The 27653-nt window shown below is 39.8% G+C and overlaps 1 protein-coding gene and 2 pseudogenes across 1 annotated transcript; 2 read left to right on the top strand and 1 right to left on the bottom strand.

The window, feature by feature from the left end:
- On the bottom strand, nt 1-27651 carry MAGT1 (magnesium transporter 1). The gene is made up of 7 exons (XM_054695888.1): nt 27590-27651; nt 26586-26757; nt 7761-7901; nt 7112-7252; nt 6239-6328; nt 5562-5625; nt 1-101 (listed from the first exon to the last, which is right to left on the bottom strand). Exons 1-7 carry the CDS (start codon nt 27649-27651, stop codon nt 16-18), a joined length of 756 nt encoding a protein of 251 aa, XP_054551863.1. The 3' UTR covers nt 1-15.
- Nucleotides 20354-21999, top strand: LOC119246055 (elongation factor 1-alpha 1-like; annotated as a pseudogene).
- Nucleotides 24387-25764, top strand: LOC119246386 (CDGSH iron-sulfur domain-containing protein 1-like; annotated as a pseudogene).
- Nucleotides 27652-27653: the final 2 nt, after the last annotated feature.

Below are 27653 nucleotides of genomic sequence, written 5' to 3'. Positions count from 1 at the left end.
TATTTTAGTATACGATTATGACTTACTCTTTCGTTTTCCAATATCCATGTCAGATGTAGCAGCTTCACATAAAAGTACCATCCCTAAGGTAACCCCACCATCTTAGAAAAAATGTTTAAGGAAATCGACAGAAGGAAATTAAAATGAATAAATATATAAAACAAACTTTTAATTACAAAAACTAAAATAAGTAACCTTGTGTCTATGCAGTGCAATATTTATTAGAAAGACAGAATAAAACACTAAGGTTTGAAAATCACTTCATTTGTACAAATAAAAATTGGTATTTTAAACTAAATCCTAGTATAACATTTTGGATGGAATATGATTTTTTTTTCCCAAAATTGTACTTTGAAATGCCCTTCCTGGACATTCTTAACTATTGCTTCCATGTTCATACACATTTTTAAAATACTGCTTTCCCATCTGGGATCAGCAGAATGGTTCCCACAAAAAAAAAAAAAAAAAAAAAAAAAAAAAAAAGTAGTGAAAAGCCATTCTGTCATCAACAAAGTAGTGATCAGAGAACACACCATCAGCTTTCACAAGTGCATCCATGGAGTAGGCCTCAAGAAGCGTGCACCCTGAGTACTCAAACAGATCTGGAAATTTGCCATGAAAAAGATGGGTGCTTCAGATATGTGTAGTGACACCAAGCTCAAGAAAGCTGCCTGGGTCAAAGGAATAAGTATTCCATACTATCTCCATAAGCAGTATTCCAAAAAACAAAATGTGGATTAAGATTCTCACCAAACACAGTATATACTTTGGTTAACCTACGTACCTATCGCCACTTTCAAAAATTCAAAAATCCAATGTGGTTAAGAACCAACCACTGACTGTCAAAGTTATTAAACCACAAAAAAAAAAAAATAGTCATTTTGAATATATCAACCACTCCCCCAACCTAGCAAATACACTTGAAATGTGCACCATTTAGAGAGAACAGCAACTTTTATTTGAAAAAAACAAACTTTTCAAAAATCCTCCAGAATTGCAACAACTAAACTTTAAAGCACAAATTACAATTATTTACAAATTAATTACTATATAATTTTTCCTATTCTAATAATAAAAAACCCTATATGCCATGAGCTCACTTTTATTCAGTTGAATAATGGAATCTACATAAACACAAAACAGTACTATTCATGCAAATGGGTACTACAAGGCATGGTTGAATACTAACATAAAAATAAAATTTATAGCAAATAGAATGCATTCTAGTAGAAATGAGTGATTTACCTTGTAGTTTGGTGAATACTTAGAGCAGTTAAAAATGCCAAAATTAAGGGGGTCTCCCCAGTGGCCTAGGGGTTAAGTCTTAGCACTATCACCCCCAAGGCCTGAGTTCCATCCCGGCCAGAAAGCTAACCCACAAATGGCACAGCAAACCTCTCCTGTCTCGCCTGCAGCTCCCTTTAGCAATGTAATTCAGTAGATCTGCCTGTTCTGCTCTGCACTCTGGTGAATCCTCTCACTCCCTGCACCTCTGGTCTAAATCCCAGTTGTTGTATGCATAAATGAAAAAGTCTTGGGCCTCCCTGGTTGCGCAGCAGGTTGAGCGCTGCACTGTGAAGCTGTCCAAAGAGTGCACGTGGTTTGATTCCTGGCCAGTTAGGGAGAAACCCACATGGTATGGCAGACCTCTCCTGCCTCGCCCGCTACTCCCCTCAGCAGTGTCTTCAGTCCGTCTGCCTGTTTGCTTCCCACTCTCCCTGGGGAGCACCCCACTCTCTCTCCTGCACCTCTGACCTGTATCCCAGTTCTTGTATAAATAAATAAATCATTAAAAATAAATAAATCTTTTTAAAAAGCCCAAATTATGTATGCATGTGTACACACACACACTGTATGCTACATGGGGGGCATACTTAACCAAAAAGGGAAAAACAGGTGTTCAGATATTGCCTGAATTTATAATTAGCACTATAATTTGTCTAGTCATCCCTTCATTACCATTTTGTACTCTCTTTTCAATATTCTTTTGTTAGGAACAATACCCATTCATCATGGTTTTAGTTGCTCAGCTAAGGCTTCTCCAGTGATTCTTTTTCCTTTTTTTTTTTTAAAAGATTTATTTATTTATGCATACAAGAGCTGGGGTACAGGCCTGAGATGTGGGGGGGGGGGTGAGAGGATTCACCAGAGACAGAGTGGGAAACAGAACAGGCAGACTGACTGAAATACACCGCTGAGGGGAGCAGTGGGTGACACAGGAGAGGTATGCTTTGCCATGTGGGTTTCTCTCTCGCCGGCCAGGGATCGAACTCCTGCTGCAGAGGTGGGGGATTGCTTCATAGTGCGGTGCTTAACCTCCCTGTGCCACCAGGGAGGCCCTTTTTTTCCTATTTTTTTAAGATTTATTAATTTATGCATACAATAGCTGGGGAATAGGCCAGAGATATGTGTGTGGTGGGCAGGGTGAGAGGATTCACCAGAAACAGAGTGGAGAGCAGAACAGGTGGAATGACTGAAATACACTGCTGAGGGGAGCAGCGGGTGAGATAGGAGAGGTCTGCTGCTTCATGTGGCCTGGGGATCAAACTCATGCTGCAGTGGCTGGTGATAGCTTCATAGTGCTGAGACTTAACCCCATGCACCACTAGGGAGGCCCCACCCAGTGATTATTTTTTCTCTCTGAGGTTCTTTTTATGTGGGTAAGTGTAAGGATTGATCATTTCTATAGGCTTTAGTTACAGGTTACTCAGATTAAAGGTTAAGATTTGTTTTTGCAACTGTTTGTTTTTGTATCACCACTTACATTCTTAGTGTTTTTCATCTCATATTATACCACAAAGGTCTTTGTGTGCTGTTCACAGGTATCAAGAACTATGATGCACTTCCACGTGTATTGTTTCATTTCACTTACTCACTCCTTAATTTTTTTTTTTGTAATACTGCCTACCATATGGCAGGCTCTATTAGCTGTTGGAGTTACAAAGTTGGATGAAATACAGTTCCTTCCACTGACAAAATTATACTCTAGTTGGGGATATAAACATTGAAATAAGTTGTAAATAAGTACAAAATCATGATTAAATGTTTGTCTGGGAAAACTAAAGGGGAAATAGAGTCGGTGGTATTCCATAACATACAAGAACTAGGCTATTAAAGAGCTAGCAGAAATAAAGTAAATTATATATAACAAAGGCATTAAATGAAGCAGTTATGAAATTGTAGAAGAATGTTTATATTATGTTATTATTGTCTAAGATAGATGTAAAAAATGACCTACAATTTATTTGCCTATTGAATTAGCAATTTTAAAAAACGAGAGTAATAATGATGTAAGTAATAATGATGGTTAGGACTTTCCGGGATATATTAGTGTACATATACACTTCTGAAGGCAAACCTCCCACCCCCTTTTCTTAGTAAAACCATTTGGGAATATAATGTAGAAAAAATATCAAAAGCATTAAACAGATAACACACTTTGTGGGTTTGTTTTTTTTTTTTTTGTTACAGAAATGGGGTGTAGAGGGTGAGATGATTCATCAGAGACAGAGTGGGGAGCAGAACAGGCAGAATGACTGAAATATACTGCTGAGGGTAGCAGAAGGTGAGACAAGAGAGGTCTGCTGCACCATATGTGGGTTAGCTCCCTGGCCCAGGACTGAACTCAAGCTGTAGCAGTGACAGTACTGAGACTCAACCCCTAGGCCACCAGGGAGGCCCAACATGGTAACTGTAAAGTTTTGAGGGTTAGGCTTCAATTCTACTAATAAGGGGGGTACTGTTTAAGTCTTCCATAAAGTTCCCTATCTCTAACAAAGTAAATAGCTTTATTCATTGTCTCACCATCCTACCTAGTTGCTGTACTTAAAGCAGTATGTTGTAATCTTTATATATTAGGCAAATCATGCACCATGGCACTTAGCAAAATAATTGCTCAGAAAATATTACCTGAACTCACCCAATCACTACCAAAAAAAGCAAAACAAAGGAAAGAAAATCACTCTGAAAAACCATTCCCACTTTGTATCCTATTAAGTAAATGTATAAGAAATTCCATATTCTATAGGCTTGTAATCTGTTCTAGCAGTATGAGAAAACTTAAGTATTGCTTAATCATTAAGTACAAGAAAAAAACCTGAATTTCTCAAATGTTTTCTATAATTATATTTAAAGTTTTAATACAAAGCTAAACCAACTAATATAAACCACAAATCAACTAATTAGTATCTTACAATTTTAACTACCTTTTTGCTCCATTATTCAATTTCAATGTACAATTACGACTATTACCAGATACTAAAACATCTCCAAGGTATAATAATTTGTTAATCCACCAACCACAAACATTTTCAACTTAAATTTTAGGATTTGAAAAATAAATAATTTCTTTATCCTCTATTTCTTGTGAAATCCTAAGATCGTTTTTTATAAGAGATCTCATTACTCATATTGGTTGTAGTCACTGTCCAAGTTCTTAGCCTATTCTTAGCTAGTACAATTCACTTTCACTAGAATAAGAGTTAAACTAGATGATCTCTATGTCACCTCGATGATGAGATGATCTAAGGGCAAACAAATTTACCATTAACTCACTGAGCAGATTTTCCAACAACTTGGGTTACAACTGATTCAAATATATCAACATTGGGACCCCTTGTCTGAGAAGCACAAATCTATAGTATCACATTTGCTTACTTTGTTAATTTGTTTCACAGTCACACTGTTTATGGATTCAGTTGGATTAACTATGTTCAGTAATAGTATGAAATTTAGGGCCTCCCTGGTGGTGCAGGTGGTTGAGTGCAGTGCTGTGAAGCTGTCCGCAGTCTCTGCAGTGCAGGTTCAATCTGGGCTGGCCAAGAAGCTACCCACATGGCGCAGCAGACCTCTCCTGTCTTGCCTGCTGCTCCCCTCAGCAGTGTATTTCAGTCAGTCTGCCTGTTCTGCTCCCCACTCTGTCTCTGGTGAATCCTCTCACCCTCCCGCACCTCTGGACTGTACTCCGGTTCTTGTATGCATGAATAAATAAATCTTTTAAAAAATAGTATGAAATTTAGAGTCTGACCCATCTGATGTCATTGTTATCTACCCTTGCAGTTTACAGACTCATTAATTTCAGATATGAGAAAGTAAAAATTAGTTGGAATTGAAAAGGAAAAGTGTGACCTGCCATTCGAGAAGATGGGACAATATAAGAATAAGGCAGCTACAAAATTCACAGGAATTAGTATTTGTCCCTAGGACATACTATAGTTGTATGTCAAAAATAACCCTTATCTTTGAGCAACTAGTGTTTTCTTACTCACAGAATACTGTTCTCTAAAATCATAATCTCACTGAAACAGTATCGGCAAGAAGGAAATATTCCATTCTTGCCTGGAAGATCTAAGTAGTCTCAATTTACAACCAAAGTACAGAGCTTCAAATAAGAAGTTTTAGCTGATTAGGCTATTACAGATGACATGGTAATATAATTTCAAAGATATCATGACTTGCATTAATAAAGGGCAGTCTTAACCAAAAGCTGTAAAGAAAATCCTAAATTGTGAGTAAATAGACAAATAGAAACAGCAGCAAAGACTTATTATAAAAGAGGATACTAAATAGAAGAACAATGTGTGTTTCAGCTACAAACTGGGCTTGGCTGCTTCCGTGGATATAATTCTGGGGGGAAAAAAGAGATAAAATTTAATCGTTAAATATATGTTTAAATTTGGTTTCCTAATCCTAACAGGGGCTATTTTCAAACCCTATGAAATTCACCTGATGTTGATAAACATTGGGTCCATGACATTCATCAGTAAATAAGTTTGGTTAAAATAAAAGCTACTTCTGTATTATTTATTCTTTGCCTTTTCATTGTATTTATACTACAGTTTTCAATAACAGAAAATATGACAAAACTAGTATTTCAGTGTATAAGACATGAGGTACAATAATGTAGAATCCATGTACACAGAAATTATATTTTTCTAATAATATATAGCATATTTCCTAGAAACAGTAGAGGTTTAATTTTACTTGATTAATTTTATTTAATTCAAGGCTGTCTTTCATTTTTAGTCACTTCAGCAAAAGGACTCACCAAATGGACTAAGGACCTTCCCACTTTTAAGAACAATACAGTCTTTTCAGCAAATGAAGTTCATTAATACAGAGAGATTGGAAAGTCAAAACTATATCTAGTTCCAGCATATACTGACACTGGTCTCACAGGGCAATCATCACTAAGGTTAACTTTGGCATAAAATGGAAAGAAATCCCAGACTTCCCTTACCACATGTCCTGTGTGGGGATTCTTATGAGCATATGGTGGTCCTCTTATATGGTTCCACATCTGACCTGATGTCATAGCAAGCACAAAACACTAGGAAACAAAAAAGAAATACTCATGCAACATGGTGAAGCTGTCCCCACACTGATTAGATTAATAGGTATATGAAAGTGTGTCAACTCAAGCAATACATGAAGAAAAATGTTTTTGGATAAATTATTTGTTAAGGTCTATATTTCACGACTAAGATCACAGTAATCAGTAATATTTAGTTGAAAGGAAAGAACTTCTAAAATTATAAATAAGCTGACAAGTTTCAAAATCAAATACCGGAAAGTCTTTTAGAAGAATATTTTTAAAAGAGCTGCAGATTTTCATAGTGGTGACAATCTATCAAAAAAATAAAAACTGGGTACAATCAGTTCTTCTAAACTCTGCCCATTCAATGAGATAATGGAGAAAACTGATATTAAGGAATAAAGTAAAAAAAAAAATCCTTTCCTACAGGTAAGAAAGCAACAAAATGCAACCTAACAATACAATATTAGGAATTTTATTTAAGAATTTTTCTTCTAAAATCCACTCACTGGACCTCCCTTGGTGGCACAGGCGGTTGAGCATAGCGCTGTGAAGCTGTCCGCAGCCTCTGAAGCGTGGGTTTGCTCCCCAAAGGCTGGCGAGATACCCACATGGTGCAGCAGACCCCTCCCGCCTTGCCTTCTGCTCCCCTCAGCAGTGTATTTCAGTCAGTCTGCCTGTTCTGTTCCCCGCTCTGTCTCTGGTGAATTCTCTCACCCTCCCGCACATCTGGCCTGTACCCCGGTTCTTGTATAAATAAATAAATCTTTCAAAAAAAAAAAAGTAAAATCCACTCACCAAAGCTGCAAAAGCCCATCCAGTTTTATTAAAAAGAAATTCCATATTGCTTCTTCGAAGATACACAAGTCCACCAATAACAGCCAAAAGCAATCCCAACATAAGGGGACCAGCATAATTTGGAGGCCTAATTACTCTAATCTAATGGAAAAGGAAGAAAAATATTTTTAAGTATGACAAAGTTAATTTGATCAAAATAATTTGAAATGAAAATAATCAAGATTAGTATGGTTTCTCTCAGGAAAAAAAATGACATATTTCTTTTTATCCTAATCAAAACAGTCTACAATGATTTCTAAGTAGGTACAATAAATTATCTGTTTAACCACAACATAACATCTTCTAGACTAAACCAAGTTATTTACTAAATATAACTAAATAGCCCATGGCCTCAATAAAGTCAAAAAGTAATTTCCATGGTGAATTCAATAAGGTAATAGTGGGGCTGTGTTGCAATTTCACTCTATCAGGATAATTCTTTGCAAAAATTCACTCTATCAGGATAATTCTGTTAAATGATACTTATGAATAGGGACTGCAAAACTATTACCATACTTCAGTGATATGGGCACAAGACCAGTTACGACCTTCCAATAAACTTCAAGGTGAGTAATGGCAAAGTAAATTTCTTCAAAGTAGGAAAACTTACATTGACATCAGTTCGATCAGCAATCCACCGGGCAATTTGCTCAGCTGAAAAACCACGCACCTGCAACTCATATGTATCACCCCGTTTGGGTTTCCCTTTTGCAGGAAAGTTGATGAAAGTTGGAGCTGAATTCATGTTTAGCTGAATAAAAAGTGAAAATACAAGTTATCAAGAAAGTAATTTTTTTTTTTTTTTTTTAGAGAGGCATGTTTTATTTATTTATTTTGTTTGTTTGTTTGTTTTTACATGCACTGGGTACAGTCAGAAGCGCGGGAGGGTGAGAGAATTCACCAGAGCCAGAGCGGGGAGCAGAGCAGGCAGAAGGACCGAAGTACACTGCTGAGGGGAGCAGCGGGCGGCAGGAGAGGTCTGCGCGCCATGTGGGATCCTCCGCCGGTGGCCGGGAAGCAGCCGGGGATCGAACCGGCGCTGCAGAGGCCGCGGGCAGCTTCGCAACCCAGCGCTCAACCGCTGCGCCACTGGGGAGGCCCAAGAAAGTAATTTTAACAGCAAGTATTTTCTTGAAATTTAGTCATTTTACAAAAATGAAGAAACCCAGATTTAGGCAGGCTAAGTCATATGCCTTAGAAGTAAGAGGTGGAGCAAGGATTCAAACCCAAGCCTAGCTGTGATCTTAAGTAGTACATTCTACTGACAAAATATAAATTCCTGGTTAAGAAACCTACATTTTACTCCTTTAGAATGGAAAATCTCCCATACTGTAACATTTTAATCTGTTCAGAGATTATGAAATAAGACACATTTATGAGAACTGAAAGTTTCTTATATAGCTGAGACAAAGTTCAAATAGAGTACATTCTCAATTTGGAGGAAACAAAATCAGGGTAAGATAGTGATCTCTACAATGGTGGTGAAAACCAAAACAAAACTGGCAACTATATGCAAAAAAAAAAAAAAAAAATTCTAAAAGATTCACAAATATTTCCTCATAAGCATCACACATTTCTATTCACTATCATGAGACCATGGTATGCTTGAAAGACTACACTGGAATTGCTAAGGTAAAGAAATCAAGTCTTACTCATGTGTCTTTTATTTTTCTTGACATGATATAACTATACCTGTGGAAAAGAGAAAATGTAAGTATATGGTAGAGATCCTGACCAATAGACGTCAGCAGTCAAGTCCCCTCAGCAGGTAATTCTGTAGCGCCACACTGTGAAGCTGTCCGCAGCCTCTGCAGTGCGTGTTCGATCTCCGCCGGTAGGGGAGAAACCCACATGGCGCAGCAGACCTCTCCTGACTCGCCTGCTGCTACCCTCAGCAGTGTATTTCGTCAGTCTGCCTGTTCTGTTCCCCGCTCTGTCTCTGGTGAATCTGCTCATCCTCCCGCGCATCTGGCCTGTACCCCAGTTCTTGTATAAATAAATAAATCTTTAAAAAAAAAACTCTGTAAAGGAAATTCACTATTTAAGACAATTAAAATTTGAAGAAACCAGTAAAAAAAAAATCCATTTCTCTTGCTTTGATTCTATACTCACAATAAAATCCTTCTAACAGTAATTTTTTAAAAGATTTATTTATTTATACAAGAATCAGGGTACAGGCCAGATTTGTGGGAGGGTGAGAGGATTCACCAGAGACAGAATGGGGAACAGAACAGGCAGATTGACCGAATACACTGTTGAGGGGAGCAGTGGGTGTGACAGGAGAGGTCTGCCCCACCATGTGGGACCCTCGCCTGCCGGCCGGGATCAAACCACTGCTGCAGAGGCTGCGGACAGCTTCACAGCGCCTGAAAAAAAAAAATGGCAGGGTAGAAGGACCAATATCAGTTCATTTTGGCAGCCACTGTTACCATTTCTAGACCTTTCTGAATTCATGTATATGTGTATGTACCAATAGAAAACAAAATATTACTTTGTATCTGCTTCATTTTATCATAAACAGTATCATATTCACTGTATCATTCTGTAGCTTTCTTTTCTTATTCAAACTGATTGAGATCTAACCGTGGTAGCACCAATATATCAATCTAATTCTCAGCTTAATTATGCTACTGTTGTGTTTTTCCCCTTTTTACTGTGTTTTCCCCCTTTTCTTTCAATTAAAAGTAATGTTGCAATAAGCATCCATGCACACATCTTCCTGTACACATGTGGCAATGTTTTTGTAGAATTTTTAGGTAATAGGGAAGAAATATTTTAAATTAAAATTAAATAGCACCAACTTGACCTCCCAAGTAGTTGTGCAATTTATATTTAACTCCATCAATGTAGAAAAATATGTTACCCACATCCTCATGAAAACTTGATCTAATGGATAGTGTATTATCACTATTATTATATTTCCAAGATTATATTCTAATATGACATCATTGAACCAAATCAATTCTTAGGAAACTGGTGAAATAAAATAACAATACTTTGGATACTGTCGCTATAAGCAATCAAGTCCTCTACTCTGACCAAGGGGTGCTATGTGTTCTACTAGAATCAATGAAACTGGCAACTAACTTGTTAGCTAGCAAGTAGAATAAAATCTCAGACTTTTCATCATTCCTGATACCCTGAAAATTAAAATTTGATTTTGCTTAAAAAATTTAAATTTTCTCTAGTATTCTTATTAATAATCTCTAGAAAAAACTCTGGTGATAATTACAGTGTTTTTTAAATATATATGCATATATATACACATAAAAATACATACATACATACATACATACATAAATACACACAGAGTATTATAAGTGATTTCATAATAAGTGAATCAGTCAAAAGGCTGCTACATTTGTTTAAGCAAGAAAATATGAGGACCTTGGAATGTAATGGGGGAATGGCTATGATGGATGTTGTAGAAAAATATGAAGATGATAAACAAGTATCATTAGTGACAAAGACGATAAACAAGTATCATTAATGGCACAAAAGGGCTAGGTCTGGGTAGACGTGGTAGAGACAGGAGTTTCAACTTGGGACATAACGAAGTTTGGGACTGGGAAGTCATTTATATAAAGATGTACAGAAAGATTTTATACCTAAAATCTTTTACTCAATTATTACTGAGTAAAACATATCCAAATATATGAGTGAGACATAGTTATTTACTTTTTAAAAAAGATTTACTTTTATTTATTTATGCATACAAGAACTGGGGTACAGGCCAGAGGTGCTGGAGGGTGAGAGGATTCACCAGAGACAGAGTGGGGAACAGAACAAGCAAATCTACTGAAATTCACTGCTGAGGGGAGCAGTGGGGGAGACAGGTGCGATCTGCTGAGCCATGTGGGTAGCTCCCTGGCTGGAAATCGAACTCTCAAACTCAGGCTGCAGTGGCTGGCGATAGCTTGGTAGCGCTGAGACTTTAACCCCTGTGCCACTAGGGAGGCCCCATTTATTTACTTTTTAATTATTACTTTATTGTTTTATTTTCTCAAATCACTGTTCATTTTTGTACAATATTTGCTTTCTCCCCTCAGGTGTAGTCCCCATGATCCATCCCATTGTCCCTTGTGTTCTTCCCTCCCCATTTTGACCCCTCTCCCTCCCACTCTGCTCTGCTGTAAGCCACAGATCTATGGTTTGCCTTCAAGTTTTGTCTTTTTCCTGATACTTTGCTCAGGTTCCCTATTGCCCCTGTTGGAGACACTAAGGTGTGAAGTGCTGAGACAAGGAAAATATCAGGGTCATGACTGGAAGACTGGGCATGGCTAAAAAAGACTGATCAGCACTGGCTGGAAGACTGGCCTGTGTATAAATCAGGATGTTTTTCTTCTGTCAGCAATACTATGCCTGGGAAACAAACTAGATTAGAAAAGAGAACAGAATAACCTGATAATGCAGAACCTTGGTGGTGAATGTGGGCCAGAATAATGCTGAATACTAAGAAATAAAAGAATAAACCATTGTCATGTAACTAACCTAGGGAGTGGTCTGTCTCAATAAATAAGAGTTGCTCTAGGCACTCAGCGTGCTCCAGGCACTCGTGACACTGAGTGCCTTGCATCACCTGGGTCCAGCTTCTCTTAAACTCTATTTTGTGTCTGTCATTTCTTTGTTTATGACAGTTCTTTCGGATCCCTCTCCTCAATCCTGTTCACTGGAGCTGGTCTCCGGCATCCCCCTATAGGTGACACTATCAGATATTTTCCTTTTCCTTCTGACTTATTTCACTTAGCATAATCCCTTACAGTTTCACACATGTTGCCACAAATGGCATGAATTTATCTTTTTCAATTTTTTTAAAGATTTATTTATTTATGCATACAAGAGCTGGGGTACAGGCCAGAGATGCGGGGGGTAAGAGGATCCACCAAAGACAAGAGTGGGGAACAGAAAAGGCAGATTGTCTGAAATACACTGCTGAGGGGAGCAGCAGGCGAGACAGGAGAGGTCTGCCTCGCCATGTGGGTTTCTCCCTGGCCGGCTGGGGACTGAACTTGTGCTGCAGAGGCTGTGGATTGCTTCATAGTGCGGTGCTTAACCCCTTGTGCCACCAGGGAGGCCCTCAAATATTTTTTTTTTAAAGATTTATTTATTTATGCATACAAGAACTGGGGTACAGGCCAGAGGTGGGGGAGTGAGAGGATTCACCAGAGACAGAGTGGGGAGCAAAACAGGCAGACTGACTGAATTACACTGCTAAGAGGAGCAGCGGGCAAGTCAGGAGAGGTCTGCTGCGCCATGTGAGTAGCAACCTGGTTGGCCGGGGAATCGAACTCATGCTGCAGAGGCAGTGGACAGCTTCACAGTGCTGTGCTCAACCCCTTGTACCACCAGGAAGGCCCATCTTTTTCAATTGTTGACAGTATTGTGTATATATACCACATCTTCTTGATTCAGTCATCTGTTATTGGGCATTTAGGTTGTTAGCTATTGTATATAGTGCTGCAATAAACATAGGAGTGCAGGTTTTCCTTCAAATTAATGTTTTTATGTCCTTTGGGTATGTTCCCAGGAGTGGATCACTGGATCATATCATAGATCCATCCTTAGTGTTTTAAGGATCATCCACACAGCTTTTCATAGTGGCTGGACCAGTTTGCATTCCCATCAGCAGTGTAAGAGGGTTTTTCTCCACATACTCACCAGCATTTGTTGTTGCCAGATTTTTTTTAATATGGCCAATTTCACTGGCATGAGGTGGTATCTCATTGTGGTTTTGATTTACATTTCCCTGATTATTTGTGATGTTGAATATTTTTTCATATATCTGTTGGTCATTTGCATTTATTCTTTTTTAAAATATTTATTTATTTATTTATACAAGCACTGGGTACAGTCAGAAGCACAGGAGGGTGAGAGAATTCACCAGAGCCAGAGGGGGAACAGAACAGGCAGACTGAAGAAGAAATACACTGCTGAGGGGAGCAGCGGGTGTGGCAGTTGAGGTCTGTAGTGCCATGTGGGACTCTCGCCCGGCAACCGGGGATCGAACTGGGGATCAAACCGGCCAGAGGCTGCAGGCAGCTTCGCAGCCCAGAGCCCAACTGCTGCGCCACCAGGGGAGGCCCTGCATTTATTCTTTTGAGAAGTGTCATTTTAGGTTTTACGCCCATTATTTTGATTAGGTTGTTTGCTTTTTGTTTTTTTTTAAAGATTTTTATTTGTTTATGCATACAAGAACTGGGGTACAGGCCAGAGGTTTGGAGGGTGAGAGGATTCACCAGAGACAGAGTGGGGAACAGAACAGGCAGACTGAGCGAAATACACTGCTGAAGGGAACTGGGGGTGAGACAGGAGAGGTTTGCCACGCCATATGGGATGCTCCCCTACCGGGGATAGAATTTGTGCTGCAGTGGCTGCGAACAGCTTCATAGGTTGCATCTTAACCCCTTGCGTCTAAAGAGGCCCTGCTTTGTTTTTGTTGAGTTGTATAAGTTCTTTGTAGATCTTTGCAATCAGTCCCTTATCAGTTGGATGGTATGCAAGTATTTTCTCCTGTTCTGTGGAATGTCTCTTTGTTTTGGTTGCTATCTCTTTCACTGTACAGAAGCTTTTTAGTTTGATGTAATCCCAGCTATTTATTTTTTCCTTCATTTACTTTGCTTCTGGGGATAAGTCCTCAAAGATATTTCTGAGGTATAAGTCATGAAGTGTTTTCCCTATGTTTTATTCTACATATTTTATGGTTTCAAGGATTACATTCAATTCTTTTATTCATTTTAAGTTGCTTTTTGTGTATGGTGTGAAGTAGTGGTCTAGTTTCAATCTTTTGCATGTCAGGGTCCAGTTTTCCCAGCACCATTTATTGAAGAGACTCGCCTTGTTCCAGTGTATATTCTTTGCTCCTTTGTCATAGATAAGTTTACTATGTATGTGTGGTCTTATTTCTGGGTTTTCAATTCAATTCCATTGGTCAGACACATTTATAAACAAAATTAAATCTACATCCTTGAGTGTACAAGTAAAAATACAGTTGAAAGTTCTAAGGTCCAGTACTGTATGTAAGGACCTTGGAAGTCACTTCCATTCTAACACATAAAAAGATGGACAAACTGGGAAATCAACAACTGTTCTTGGATCCCTAACAAAGGGAAGGACTCAGAACAAATGACAACTCTCAAAGACCAGAGAAATAATCAAGCATACTGGAACAAAGACCCAGGAGCAGAAATCACCTCAGAAACCACTGCCAGGTTAGTAAAACCTGATCTGTAACTGAAAAATTGTGGAGGTTCAGTATGGGCAACTCTGATAGCTAAAAACTCCAAGGGATACTGCAGGGTAACATAAAAAGTATTAGGCTTTTCTGACGGAACCCTATGGTCCCGAACGCATGCCTGATGGCGGGCACCTGGAGGAGGGTATGGGCATATGTAGATGAGATTCACTTGGGCTAAGACTGGGCTTATGAGGGCGGTGTCACGGAGACACCAGCAGAAGCCGAACGAATGGAGAAGCAGGGAAGGCGAGAGTACACGAGAGAATGCCGGAGAGCCCAGAGTGAAGACTTGCTGGGGGCTGGGAGGCCCCAGTACCCCCGTTTGCCATGTACCTGGTGAATCCTAATAAAAGCCTGCAAAAGCCACCGAGGACTCCAGGACTCTCCTCCTTCACCCGGTCTGCTCGGGTCATAGAAAACCTGCTCCGTGTCCATTCCTGCCGCTACAGATACAATCACAGACAGCCCTCTACAATATTGTGAGATTTACCTCTACAAGTTCAACTTGGTTCCCACAATAGATATTGGAGTCAAATCTCCTCATGCTTCCTTCCGGCACTGGGAGGGGAAAAGGAACTACTTTAAATACTTCAGCGTATTTAACAAGGCCTGCCCTGAGAGGAAACTAGTTAACTAGAGCTTAACCTAGTGGAGTACTATCAGATACTTACTGAAAGAAGAGAAATAAACAACTAGCTCATTTCAGTCATCCTGTTCACTAAGGTGGGGGGGGGGGACAAAATTGAGAAATTGAAGTTTACAGTCCATATAGCCACAGGCTCACTAAAAGATCTATGGAATGTTCCCCTCTCCCCACACCTCACTACCATATTACTAAAGGTCAGTCTACACCAGTTTCTTTTACTCAGTATATCACTTCTGGCTATGGAGAAAAATTACATGGCATACCAAAAAACAAAACAAAACGAAAACACCAAACCTAACAATTTGAAGATGCAGAGCAATTAACAGAACCAGATATGGCAAGGATGTTGGAAGCATTAGGACAGGAATTTTTAAAAATATATGATTAAGGGCCTCCCCTGGTGGCGCAGCAGTTGAGCACTGGGCTGCGAGGCGAGGGTCCCACAAAAAAAAAATATACATATATATATGTATGATTAATATGTTAATAGCCCTAATGGATAACGTGGACAGCATGCAAAACCAGATGGGCAATGTTAGCAGAAAGATGGACATTCTAAGAAAGAACCAAAGAGATATGCAGGAGAGGAAACACACTATAAATAGAAATGAATGTATTTGATGGGCTTATGTAGGGTAAGGAAAAATGTCAGGCTTTTCTGCCCTCCCGCCATCAGGACAGATGATGGATCCTTGCGTTCCTGAATGCATGCCTGACGGTGGACACCTGGAATAGGGTGTGGGCATAGGTAGATGGGATTCACCTGCACTAAGACTGGGCTTTTAAGGTCGGCATCACGGGGACGCCAGCAGAAGCCAAGAAGCCGAGAACGAACAGAAGCCAAGAGAGAGGCAGAGAAGGCCGGAAAGCCCAGATAGAGTGAAGACTTGCTGGGGGCTGGGAGACCTACCAGCCTCCCGGCCCCCCAGCACCCCTGCCTGCTGTGTACCTGGTAATCCCAATAAAAGACCTGCAAAACCCCTGAGGGCTCCAGAACTCCTTAACCCGGTCTGCTTGGGATCCTAGAAAACCTGCTCAGTGGCCATTCCTGCTCCTTACAGCTTATTAGTACACTGGAAACAGCTGAGGAAAGAATCTGTGAGGTGGATGATGTATCAATAGAATCATCAAAAGACAAAAAGGAAAAAAAAGAAAACATCCAAGGACTGTGGGACAACTACAAAAGGAGTAACACACAATGAGAATATAGATAAAGAGAAAGGAGCAGAAGAAATACGTGAATCAATGACTGAGAATTTCCCTCAAATTAACATTAGAATCCAAATCATAGATTCAGAAAGTTCAGAGAACATCAAACAGGATAAATGACAATAACAATATAACCAGGCCCATGTTCAAACTACAGAATACCAAAGAGAAAGATGAAACTCTGAAAGAAGCTAGGGAAATAAAACAGCTTAACTGACAAAAAACAGCTAAAAATTATATCCAGCTCCTCAGAAACCATGTAAGAGTGAGGTGTTGGGAGAGGGGAACATTCTATAATCCTATGATTAGGCCTCAGCCTATTAGTGAGCATATGCATATGTACTGTGAACTTCACAACAGAGTAGAGTGAAATATTTAAAGTGGGGGGGGGTGCTCCTTGATGGCCTAGTGGTTAAGTCTCAGTGCTATTACCACTTCGGCCTGAGTATGATCCCAGGCAAGGGAGTTAACACACATATTGCACAGCAGACCTCTCCTGTCTCACCCGCTGCTCCCATTGGCAGTATATTTGAGTAAATTCACCTGTTCTGCTCCCCACTCTGTTTCTGGTGAATCCTCTCACCCCTCTGCACCTCTGGACTATATCCCAGTTCTTCTATACACACACACACACACACACAAAATAATAAGTACTACAATGTTTAAAAAAAAGTGTTGGGTCCTCCCTGGTGGTGCAAGGGGTTAAGTCTCAGCACTATGAAGCTATCCACAGCCACTGCAGCACCAGTTCAATCCCTAGCCAGACAGGGAGCTAACCCACATGGCGTGCAGACCTCTCCTGTCTCACCTGCTGCTCCCCTCAGCAGTGTATTCAGTAGATCCACTGTTCTGCTCTCCACTCTGTCTCTGGTGAATCCTCTCACCCCCAGCACGCCTGGCCTACACCCCACTTCTTGTATGCTTAAATAAATAAAAATAAATCTAAAAAAGAAAAGCACACATCAAAATCAAGAAGGATCTCAAATAAATAATCTAACCTTATGCACCTTAAGTAACTAGAAAAGGAATAAAACCAATCAATATATATGCACCCAAGGAGCATCAAGATATATAAAGCACATATTAACAATCCTAAAAACACATACCAACAGCAACACATCAATGGAACCAGATGGAAAATCAACAAGGAAACAAAAACCTTAAATGAGCAATAAGACCAGATGGGCTTAACAGACATTTATAGGACATTCCACTCCCAGTAAGTTGGGCACACATTCCTCTCAAGTGCACATGGCACATTCTCAAGGACAGACCACAGATTAGCTCACAAAATGTGTCAATAAATTCATGAAGATTGAAACCATATCAAGCATCTTCTCTAATCACAATTACATGAAACAAAATAAGAAAAAGTGGGCAATACATGCTACAGAGTAACTATTGGGTTAACAAGAAAATAAAGGTGAAATTAAAAAGTAACAGGAAACAAATGAAAATGAAAACACAAGCTATCAGAATCATTGGGATAAGCACAAGCAGTACTACGAAGGAAGTATATAGCAATATAAGCATACATCAAAAACAAGAAAGATCTCAAGTAATCTAACCTTATACACCTTAAGTAACTATAAAAATAAGAATAAAATCAAAAGACAGTAGAAGTTAAAATTAGAGCAGATTAGAGAAAATAGAACTAGAAGGTGACAGTACAAAATGGTTAATGAAACCAAGATCTGGTTCTCCAAAATTACAATCAAAATAGGGTCTTCCTGGCAGCACACTTCTCAATCCCTGCACCTCTGGCTTTACACCCTGATTCTTGCATGCATAAATAAAATTTTTAAATCTTAAAAATAAATAAATAAATAAAATTATAATAAAAAATATCTAAACTTCTAGCTGGGCTCACTCAGAGAAAAAGAAATGACAGAGAAGTTACAACACACATCACAGGAATACAGATGACTGTAAGAGACTATTGTGAACATATTTAAGGCAAAAAATTGGATAGTTTAGAGAAACAAATTCTTAGAATTATACAACTTCCCAAGAATGAATCAAGAAGAAATAGGAAATTTGAACATATTGTCATAAGCAAAGAAATTGAAACAGTAATCAAAAGTCTCCCAAAAAACAAAAGCCCAGGACCAGATAATTTTATTAGTGAGTTTTATCAAACCTCAAAGACAAACTAATACATATATGTCTCAAACTCTTTTCAGAAAATAAAAAGGGGACACTCTTACATACATTTAATGAGGCCAACATTGTATTGACACAAAAAATAGATAAGGATATTAAAAAAAGAAAACTACGTATCAATATCCCTGATGAACATAGATGTAAAAATCCTCAACAAAATCTTAGCAAAATGAATTCAACAATACATCAAAAGGCTCATACACCATTCTGAAATTTACTACATGAATTCATGGATGGTTCAACACCAGCATATCAATTAACATAGCTCACCAAATCAATAAACAGAGAAATAAAAATCATATGACCATACCTGTATGGTGCAGAGAAAGGATTTAACAAAATCAACATCTATTTATGGTTAAAAACCCTCAAAAAATAGGGATAGTGGAATATACAGCAATATAATATAAAGGTCATATATGACATACCAACAGCTAATATTATACCTCTGAAAAACCACTTTTCCTCCAAGATCAGGTAAAAGACATAGATGACCACTTGCTCCAGTACTATTCAACATAGTATTGGAAATCTTAGTGAGAGAGAAATTAGGGAAGACAAAGAAATAAAAGGAATTTAAACTGGAAAAGAAGAAGTAAAAATTATCACTATTTACAGATGATATTAATACATACCGAAAAGCCTAAAAACTCCCACTAAAATATTGGAAAAGTAAACCAGTACAGTAAAGTGGCAGTTAAAGCTCACACAATAGGATAATCAATCTGACTGAAAGAGGTAGGGAATACTCTTAGTGAACTTTGTTTAAAGTAACAGCAGGGCAGTTCAACCCATAAGAGGGAGGCGCGGCTGCTGTGCAGAACCCCCTATAGCTACTGACTTGGGCAGAAGCAAACATCAGGGTTTCTACTAAGACCTGGCACTGCACTGTATATGGGGATAGCAAGCAGGCACCCAGGATGGAAGAGGTGTGGGCACAGATCAATGACTTCTGGTTAATTCTGAGGTTAACACAGAAGAGCTATAGCCTGAATCAGGTCAGAGCATGTGAACTTCCCTACAGAAGAGGCCACTTATCAAAGTCTAGGCTGTCACCACTCAACCCAGACTGAGATCCACTAAGAAGCTATCCAGAAGGCCAAAGACATGAAAAAAACATTCATCATCACTTCTAGTAAGAGATGCAGATTAAAACTACAATGAGATATCATTTCACACCTGTAAGAATGGCACATATTAAAAAGACCCCAATAGGGGGTCTCCCTGGTGGTGCAAGGGGTTAAGTCTGAGCATTATGAAGCTATCTGTAGCCACTGTGCCATGAGTTCAATCCCCAGCCAGGGAGCTAAGCTACATAGCGCAGCAGACCTCTCCTGTGTGGCCTGCTACTCCCCTCAGCATTGTAATTCAGTATACCCACCTGTTCTGCTCCCCACTCTATCTCTGGTGAATCCTCTCACCTCCTACACCTCTGGCCTATACCCCAGTTCTTATATGCATAAATAAAAACAAATCTTTTAAAAAATGATACAAATGTTGGCCATTATACTGTATACATGAAGCTAAAATAAATTAATATTGCATGTTAATTATACTTCAATTTTTTTTTAAGATTTACTTTATGCATACAAGAACCGGGGTATAGGCCAGAGGTGTGGGGGGTAAGAGGATTCACCAGAGACAGAGTGAGGAACAGAACAGGCAGATTGACTGAAATACACTGTTGAGGGGAACAGCCGGTGAGTCAAGAGAGGCCTGCTGCACCATGTGGGTAGCTCCCTGGCCGAGGATTGAACTCGTGCTCCAGTGGCTGCGGATAGCTTCATAGGTTGCATCTAAATCCCTTGCGCCACCAGGGAGGCCCAATTATACTTCAATTTAAAAAAATTTGCTTCGCAAAGACAAAGTCAAGAGAATGAGACAACTTTTTTGCAACAGGTTTGCTGCCAGAATACAGGTATCGTGAAAGCCACAGCTAAACTAAGCCAAAATGGGCCAGGAAAAGACTCATCAACATTGTCACTGTTGGACATGTTGATTCTACTACTTGCCATCTGATCTACAAAAGTGGTGGGATTGACAAAATAATCATTGAAAAATTTGTGAAGTGGGCCCCCTGGAGGGAAGGACTCTTTCAAGTATGCCTGGGTCTTGGATAAACTGAAGGCTGAACGTGAGTGAGTATGGTGCCACCATTGATATCTCCCTGTTGAAATTTGAGACCAGCAAGTATTATGTAACTATCATTGATGCCCCAGGACACACACAGGATTACCAGCACATCTCAGGCAACTGTGCTCTCCTGATTATGGCTGCTGGTGTTGGTGAATTTGAAGCCAGTATCTCCAAGAATGGGCAGATCCATGAACATGCTCTTCTGGCTTATACAATGGATATAAAACAACTAATTGTTTGTGTTAATAAGATGGATTCCACTGAGCTACCCTACAGCCAGAAGATATTTGAGGAAATTGTTAAAGAAGTCAGTACCTACATTAAGAAAATTGGCTACAACCCTGACATAGTAGCATTTGTGCCAATTTCTGGTTGGAATGGTGACAACATGGTGGAGCCTAGTGTTAATATGCTTGGCTAAAGGGATAGAAAGTTACTCATAAAGATGGCAACACCAGGGCCTCCCCGGTGGCACAGTGGTTGAGCGCTGGGTTGCGAAGCTGCCCGCAGCCTCTGCAGCGCCAGTTCGATCCCTGGCTGCTCCCCGGCCACCAGAGGAGGGTCCCACATGGCGCGCAGACCTCTCCTGCCGCCCGCTGCTCCCCTCAGCAGTGTACTTCGGTCCTTCTGCCTGATCTGCTCCCCGCTCTGGCTCTGGTGAATTCTCTCACCCTCCGGTGCTTCTGACTGTACCCAGTGCTTGTATAAATAAATTAATTAATTAAAAAAAAAAAAAAAAGATGGCAACACCAGTAGAACAACATTGCCTGAAGCTTTGGATTGTATCCTGCCACCAACTCACCCAACTAAAAAGCCCCTGCACCTGCCCCTCCAAGACATCTACAAAATTGGTGCTATAGGGACTGTCCCTGTGGGCCAAGTTGGGACAGGTATTTTCAAACCTGCTTTGGTGGTCACCTTTGCCCCAATGTTACAATTTAAGTCTGTTAAAACGCCATATCAAACTCTGAGTGAAGCTCTTCCTGGGGACAATGTGGGCTTCAATGTCAAGAATGTGTCTCTCAAAGATGTTCAAAACTGCAATGTGGTTGGTGACAGCAAAAATGACCAATCAATGGATGCTACTGGCTTGACAGCTCAGTTGATTATACTGAACCATCCTGGCCAAATCAGCGCTGCACATGCACCTGTACTGGATTGTCACATCACCCACATTACTTGCCAGGTTTGCTGAGCTGAAGAAGGCTCATCATTGTTCTGGGAAAAAGCTGGACAATGCCTCCATATTCTTGAAATCTGGTAATGTTGCCATAGTTGATATCATTCCTGGCAAGCCAATCTGTGTTGAGAGATTCTCTGACTGTCCTCCTCTGGGCTATTTTGCTATTTGTTACATCAGACAGACAGTTTGCTGTGGGTGTCATCTAAGCAGTGGACAAGAAGGCAGCTGGAGCTGGCAAGTTCACCAAGTCTCCCTAGAAAGCTCAGAAGGCTAAGTGAATATTATTCGCAATACCTGTCACCCCAGTCTTACTCAGTGGTGGAAGAACAGTCTTAGAACTGTATCTCAATTGGCCATTTAAGTCTAATAGTAAAAGACTGGTTAATGATAACAAGGAACCATAAAACCTTCAGAAGGAAAGGAAAATGGTTTTGTGGACCATTTGGTTTCTTTTGTGTGGCAGTTTTAAGTTATTAGTTGTTTTTTATATTCCCCATACAATTACAACCCCCTGATTTTGACCCCAACCCCTCCTTTCCCCGCCCCCTCCCCAAAGTGTGTCTCTGGTTTATAGTTGTTTGTTGATTTTGATTTTTTCTTTCTTATAGTTATTCTTTTTCCTGGTCCCTGATTTAGGTTTTCTAGATTCCTGTTATGAGTGAGACCATCCAGTATTTTTCTTTTTCTTTCTGGCTTATTTCATGGAGCATGATCCCTTCCAGCTCCATCCATGTTGCTGCAAATTGCATGTGTTTATCTTTTTTTATTGCTGAGTAATATTCCTTTGTGTATATGTACCACATCTTCTTGATCCAGTCATCTATTTTGGGCATTTGGGTTGTTTCCAAAGCTTAGCTACTGCAAATTGTGCTGCTATAAACATAGGGGTGCAGGTGCTCTTTGGAATTAATATTTCTGTGTCCTTTGGGTAAATACCTAGGAGTGGAATTGCTGGATCATATGGAAGCTCTATCTTTAGTAGGTTGAGGAATCTCCACACAGCTTTCCATAGTGGTTGGATTAAGTTATTAGTTTTTAAAATCAGTAATTTTTATTTTATTTTTTAAGATTTATTTTTGCTCATTTATGCATACAAGAGCTGGGGTGTAGGCCAGAGGCGGGGGGCTGGGGTGTGATGAGAAGATTCACAGAGAAAGAGTGAGGAGCAGAACAGGTGGATTGACCGAAATACACTGCTGAGGGTAGCAGCGGGTGAGACAGGAGAGTTCTGCTGCACCATGTGGGTTAGCTACCTGGCCAGGGATAGAACTCTTGCTGTAGTGGCTACAGATAGCTTGATAGTGCTGAGACTTAACCCCTTCCGCTACCAGGGAGGCCCAATATCAATAATTTTTAATGGAAACAATTGGACCAGAAACTCATCACAAAATTTTGAGACCCATTAAAACAAAGTTTAAATGGGGGGGTGAAGAGAGTGAAACAATAAATAATAGACTGGGAGAATAAATTTGCAAGACACATATGATAAACGAGTGTTATCTAAAACATTGGCCTCCCCGTTGGCGCAGCGGTAGAGCGCTGGGTTGCGAAGCTGCCTGCGGCCTCTGCGGCGCCGGTTCAATCCCCGGCTGCTCCCCGGCCACCGGAGGAGGGTCCCACATGGCGCGCAGACCTCTCCTGCCGCCCGCTGCTCCCCTCAGCAGTGTACCTCGGTCCTTCTGCCTGCTCTGCTCCCCGCTCTGGCTCTGGTGAATTCTCTCACCCTCCCGCGCTTCTGACTGTACCCAGTGCATGTATAAACAAAACAAACAAACAAACAAATAAATAAAAACATGCCTCTATTAAAAAAAATAAAATAAAATAAAATAAAACATAAAAAGGGGGCCTCCCTGGTGGAGCAAGGGGTTAAGTCTCAGCACTATCAAGCTATTAGCAGCCACTGCAGCAAAAGTCTGATCCCCAACAGGGAGCTAACCCACATGGTGCAGCAGACCTCTCCTGTCTCTCCCACTGCTCCCCTCAGCAGTGTATTTCAGTCAGTCTGCCTGTTCTGCTCCCCACTCTGTTTCTGGTGAATCCTCTCATACCCCCACACCTCTGGCCTGTACCCCAGCTCTTATATGTATAAATAAAACAAATCTTTAAAAAACATATATATAAAGAATTCTTAAAATGCAACAAGCAAGCAATCTGATTAAAAAATGGGCCCAAGAATTTAACAGACATCAAAGAAGATATACAGATGGCAAATAAGCATTTGAGAGGATGCTCTACATCATATGTCATTTGGGATATGCTAATTAAAAAAACGATTCAATACCACTATACACCTATTAGAACGACCAATTCCAGAACACTGAGAACACCAAATGCTGGTGAGGATGAGGAGCAATTAGGAATGCAAAATGATATAGTAACTTTGGAAAATAGTTGGGCAGTTTCGTACAAAACTCAGACATATGACTGAGAAATCATACTCCTTGATATGTATTAAAATGAGTTGAAAATTTATACAAAAACCTGCACATGAATGTTTATCACAGTTTTATTCATAACTGCCTAAACTGGGAAGCCAACAAAATGTCCTTCAGTAATTGAAAGGATAAATAAGCTGTGGTACATCCAGAAAACAGAATGCCTCATTCACCTCGACTCAGGCTCGCTATATGAGCCATTTGTGCTTAGTGTCTGGCGCGCAAGCCACATGAGTTTGACTTCTAGTGTGTAAGTTGAGTGGACTGCAACAGCTACCATTGCTACTGGGACAGCTGCTACTGGTTATCTAGCTTACAAAAGATTTTGTAGTACAGATCATCACAACAAATCTGTGGTCAATCTTCACATTCAGAAAGACAAACCCAAGATAGTACATGCTTTTGACTTGAAGGATTTGGGAGATAAAATTGTGTACTGCAATTGTTGGAGGTTCAAAAAGTACCCATTCTGTGATGGATCTCAAATGAAACACAATGAAAATATTTTAGATAACAGGGGACCTCTGATCATTAAGAAAAAGAAATTTAGGCCTCCCTGGTGGGGCAAGGGTTAAGCACCGCACTACGAAGCAATCCACAGCCTCTGCAGCATGAGTTGGATCCCCGACCGGACAGGGAATAACCCACATGGTGTAGCAGACCTCTCCTGTCTCGCCCACTGCTCCCCACAGCAGTGTATTTCAGTCAGTCTGCCTGTTCTGTTCCCCACTCTGTCTCTGGTGAATCCTCTCCCCTCCCTCCCCCCCCCCCCCGCTGCCCCATCTCTGCCCTGTACTCCAGCTCGTGTATGCATAAATATTTAAAAAGAAATTTGAATGGACATTTTTGACACTGCAAACCAACTTGCCACAATATTACCAAATTGGTTAATTAGGATGACTCCCACTTCTGTTAAATTCACCTCTTGTTCTAGATGTGGTATGTTGCAAAATACAGCTTTGATAGTCATAGTATTTGCCTTACTTGTTGAGCCATTACATTACAAATTGTTTAAACAAAAGGAAAACCAACCTCATGGCCTGTAGTTTATTTTGGATCCTGGATCCGTTTCTTTACATTTAAAATATAGTTGTATGTTGAAGTTAACCTATTAAATTATACTCAAAATAAAGTAAAAGAATATTATTCACTGTTAAAAAAGAAATGAACTACCTAGGCATGAAAAGACATGGGAGAACTTTAAATGCATTTTACCAAGTGAAAGACATCAATCTGAGAATTCTTACTCTATGTATCCAACTATATGACATTCTTGAAAAGGCAAAACTATGGAGACAATTAACAGATAGTTAACAAGGATAACAAGAGCCGGTGGGGAAGGATGAAGTGGCAGTGAAAATACTCTGTATTATACTATACTGAAAGACACATGTCATTGTATTTGTCCAAACCAATAGAACTTATAGGACCAAGAGTGAACCATAATGTAAGCTATGATTTTGAGTAATTATGTGTCAATGCAGGTTCATCAACGGTAACAAATGTATCACTATCGTAGGGAATGCTGATAATTGGGGAGGCTATCCATGTTTGGGGACAAGGGTAACTTGGGAAATCTCCACATCTACCTTTTCTTGTGAACCTTAAGCTACTTTAAAAATAAAGTCTTGATTTTTAAAAAATGCAGGTGAGAGAGGTCATAATTGAGAGAGCCTGGGTATGAGATCCAAGACACTGGAAAAAGGCTAAGCTTTAAACCATAAGAAAGAGATTTTCCACTAAGACAAAAAGCAAGGGGTTAAAGACAGGTACCTAGCTCTACTAAGAATTTTGATATTACATAATGGTGGCATAATGCCTGGATTCATGCAGTGATTTAAAAAGTTACTTTATAAATTGTGCACTTGACATGACAAATTTTTATTATATATTTACCACAATGGAAAATATGCAAAAGTCACTTGATTACCATCTTATTCCTATATTCTAATAGGTTAGTATTATTACAGGTCAGTTAGCTGAAGTTTAACTTTTTTTTTAAAGATTGATTGATTGATTGATTGATTTATACATACATGCATACAAGCACTGGGTACAGTCAGAAGCGCGGGAGGGTGAAAGAATTCACCAGAGCCAGAGCGGGGAGCAGAGCAGGCAGAAGGACCGAAGTACACTGCTGAGGGGAGCAGCGGGCGGCAGGAAAGGTCTGCGTGCCATGTGGACCCTCCTCTGGTGGCCAGGGAGCAGCCGGGGATCGAACTGGCGCTGCAGAGGCTGCGGGCAGCTTCGCAACCCAGGGCTCAACCGCTGCGCCACAGGGGAGGCCCTGAAGTTTAACTTTTAATTCATTAACTATTCTCTATCTTATACAGACAAGTTTTATTTAACTTCTTGTGTCCAGTGAAAAATGGGTATTCCATTTTATCCATAGTTTATTTCTACTTAATAGAATAAATCAAAGATCTTACCATTTGAAATACATCAGAACCTTCATCAAAATCCACCATAGCAAAAAAAATCCTGTTGGTAAATGCACTGGAGTATCGCCAAGAGTTTGCCAGGATCTGGAATTCTTCATCAGCTTGCCTGGATAAAATCAGATTTGTGAGGAAACCATATAAGGCAATTTTAAAAAGCAATCTAGTTTCTCAGCAGTAACACAGAGCCAAAGTAGCATTAATGGTTTTTTCAATGGGATAAATATCAAAAAAAAAAAAAAAAAAAAGAAGTCAGGCTCTGCTGACAGGGTTAGGAGAAACCTTCAAAAACTCTGTCACTGTTATGGAATAAGACAAGCCTTATCCAAGTATTGAGGACTCGAACATAAAGTAGTAATTACTTTATTCAGCTTCATACTTTGTGCCTATTTCTTATCTCAAAGCTCTTTCAGTAATCACTGGAAAAACTCAGCTGTCTACAACAATTTTTAATGCCCTAAATTACTTCTAAGGAAGGGTTTAAAGACAAGGTTGAAGCATTTTCCCAGGGAAATGAAACTAATATTAATCCATTAAAAAATATGAAGTACAGGGCCTCCCAGGTGGCGCAGCGGCTAAGCGCTGGGTTGCGAGGCTACCTGGAGCCTCTGCAGCGCTGGTTCGATCCCCGGTCGCCAGCGACGGTCACACATGGCACGCAGGCCTCTCCTGTGGCCCGCTGCTCCCCTCCGCAGTGTGCTTCGTCACTCTGCCTGTTCTGCTCTCCACTCTGGCTCTGGTGAATTCTCTCAACCTCCCATGCTTCTGACTGTACCCAGTACTTGTATAAATTAATAAATAAATCTTTAAAAATATATATGAAGTACAAATGGTACCTAGCAAATAAAAACATAATCAGATAGCTTATTAGGGTGGAAGAAGAATCTAGGGAATTGAGATTATTGAAACCTTAAATCAGTTTTCACTTTTCCCTTATTGCCCATATACTTTCAGTTTCCAAGATCTGACAATTCTTCATTTATGAATCTTTTAACTCTATCCCTTTTCTTTTATTTTCATTGCTATCATCTAAAGTCAGATCCTTTATATCTGTCATTA

The sequence above is a fragment of the Talpa occidentalis genome, unplaced genomic scaffold, assembly GCF_014898055.3.
Source record: "Talpa occidentalis isolate TD23 unplaced genomic scaffold, MPIMG_talOcc4v2.1 talOcc4.15, whole genome shotgun sequence".
NCBI lineage: Eukaryota > Metazoa > Chordata > Mammalia > Eulipotyphla > Talpidae > Talpa > Talpa occidentalis.
The sequence above is the reverse complement of the archived record's forward strand: the minus strand, read 5'-3'. Positions and strand labels throughout refer to the sequence as shown.

Excerpts from the sequence above, each read along its gene's own strand:
- MAGT1 (XM_054695888.1), bottom strand. The coding sequence starts at position 27,651 with ATGACAGATATAAAGGATCTGACTTTAGATGATAGCAATGAAAATAAA. Across the intron at positions 6,329-7,111 it reads GATGGGCTTTTGCAGCTTTG|TGTTTTGTGCTTGCTATGAC; the intron begins GTGAGTGGATTT and ends TTTGTTTCCTAG. Across the intron at positions 5,626-6,238 it reads ATCCCCACACAGGACATGTG|AATTATATCCACGGAAGCAG; the intron begins GTAAGGGAAGTC and ends TTTTCCCCCCAG.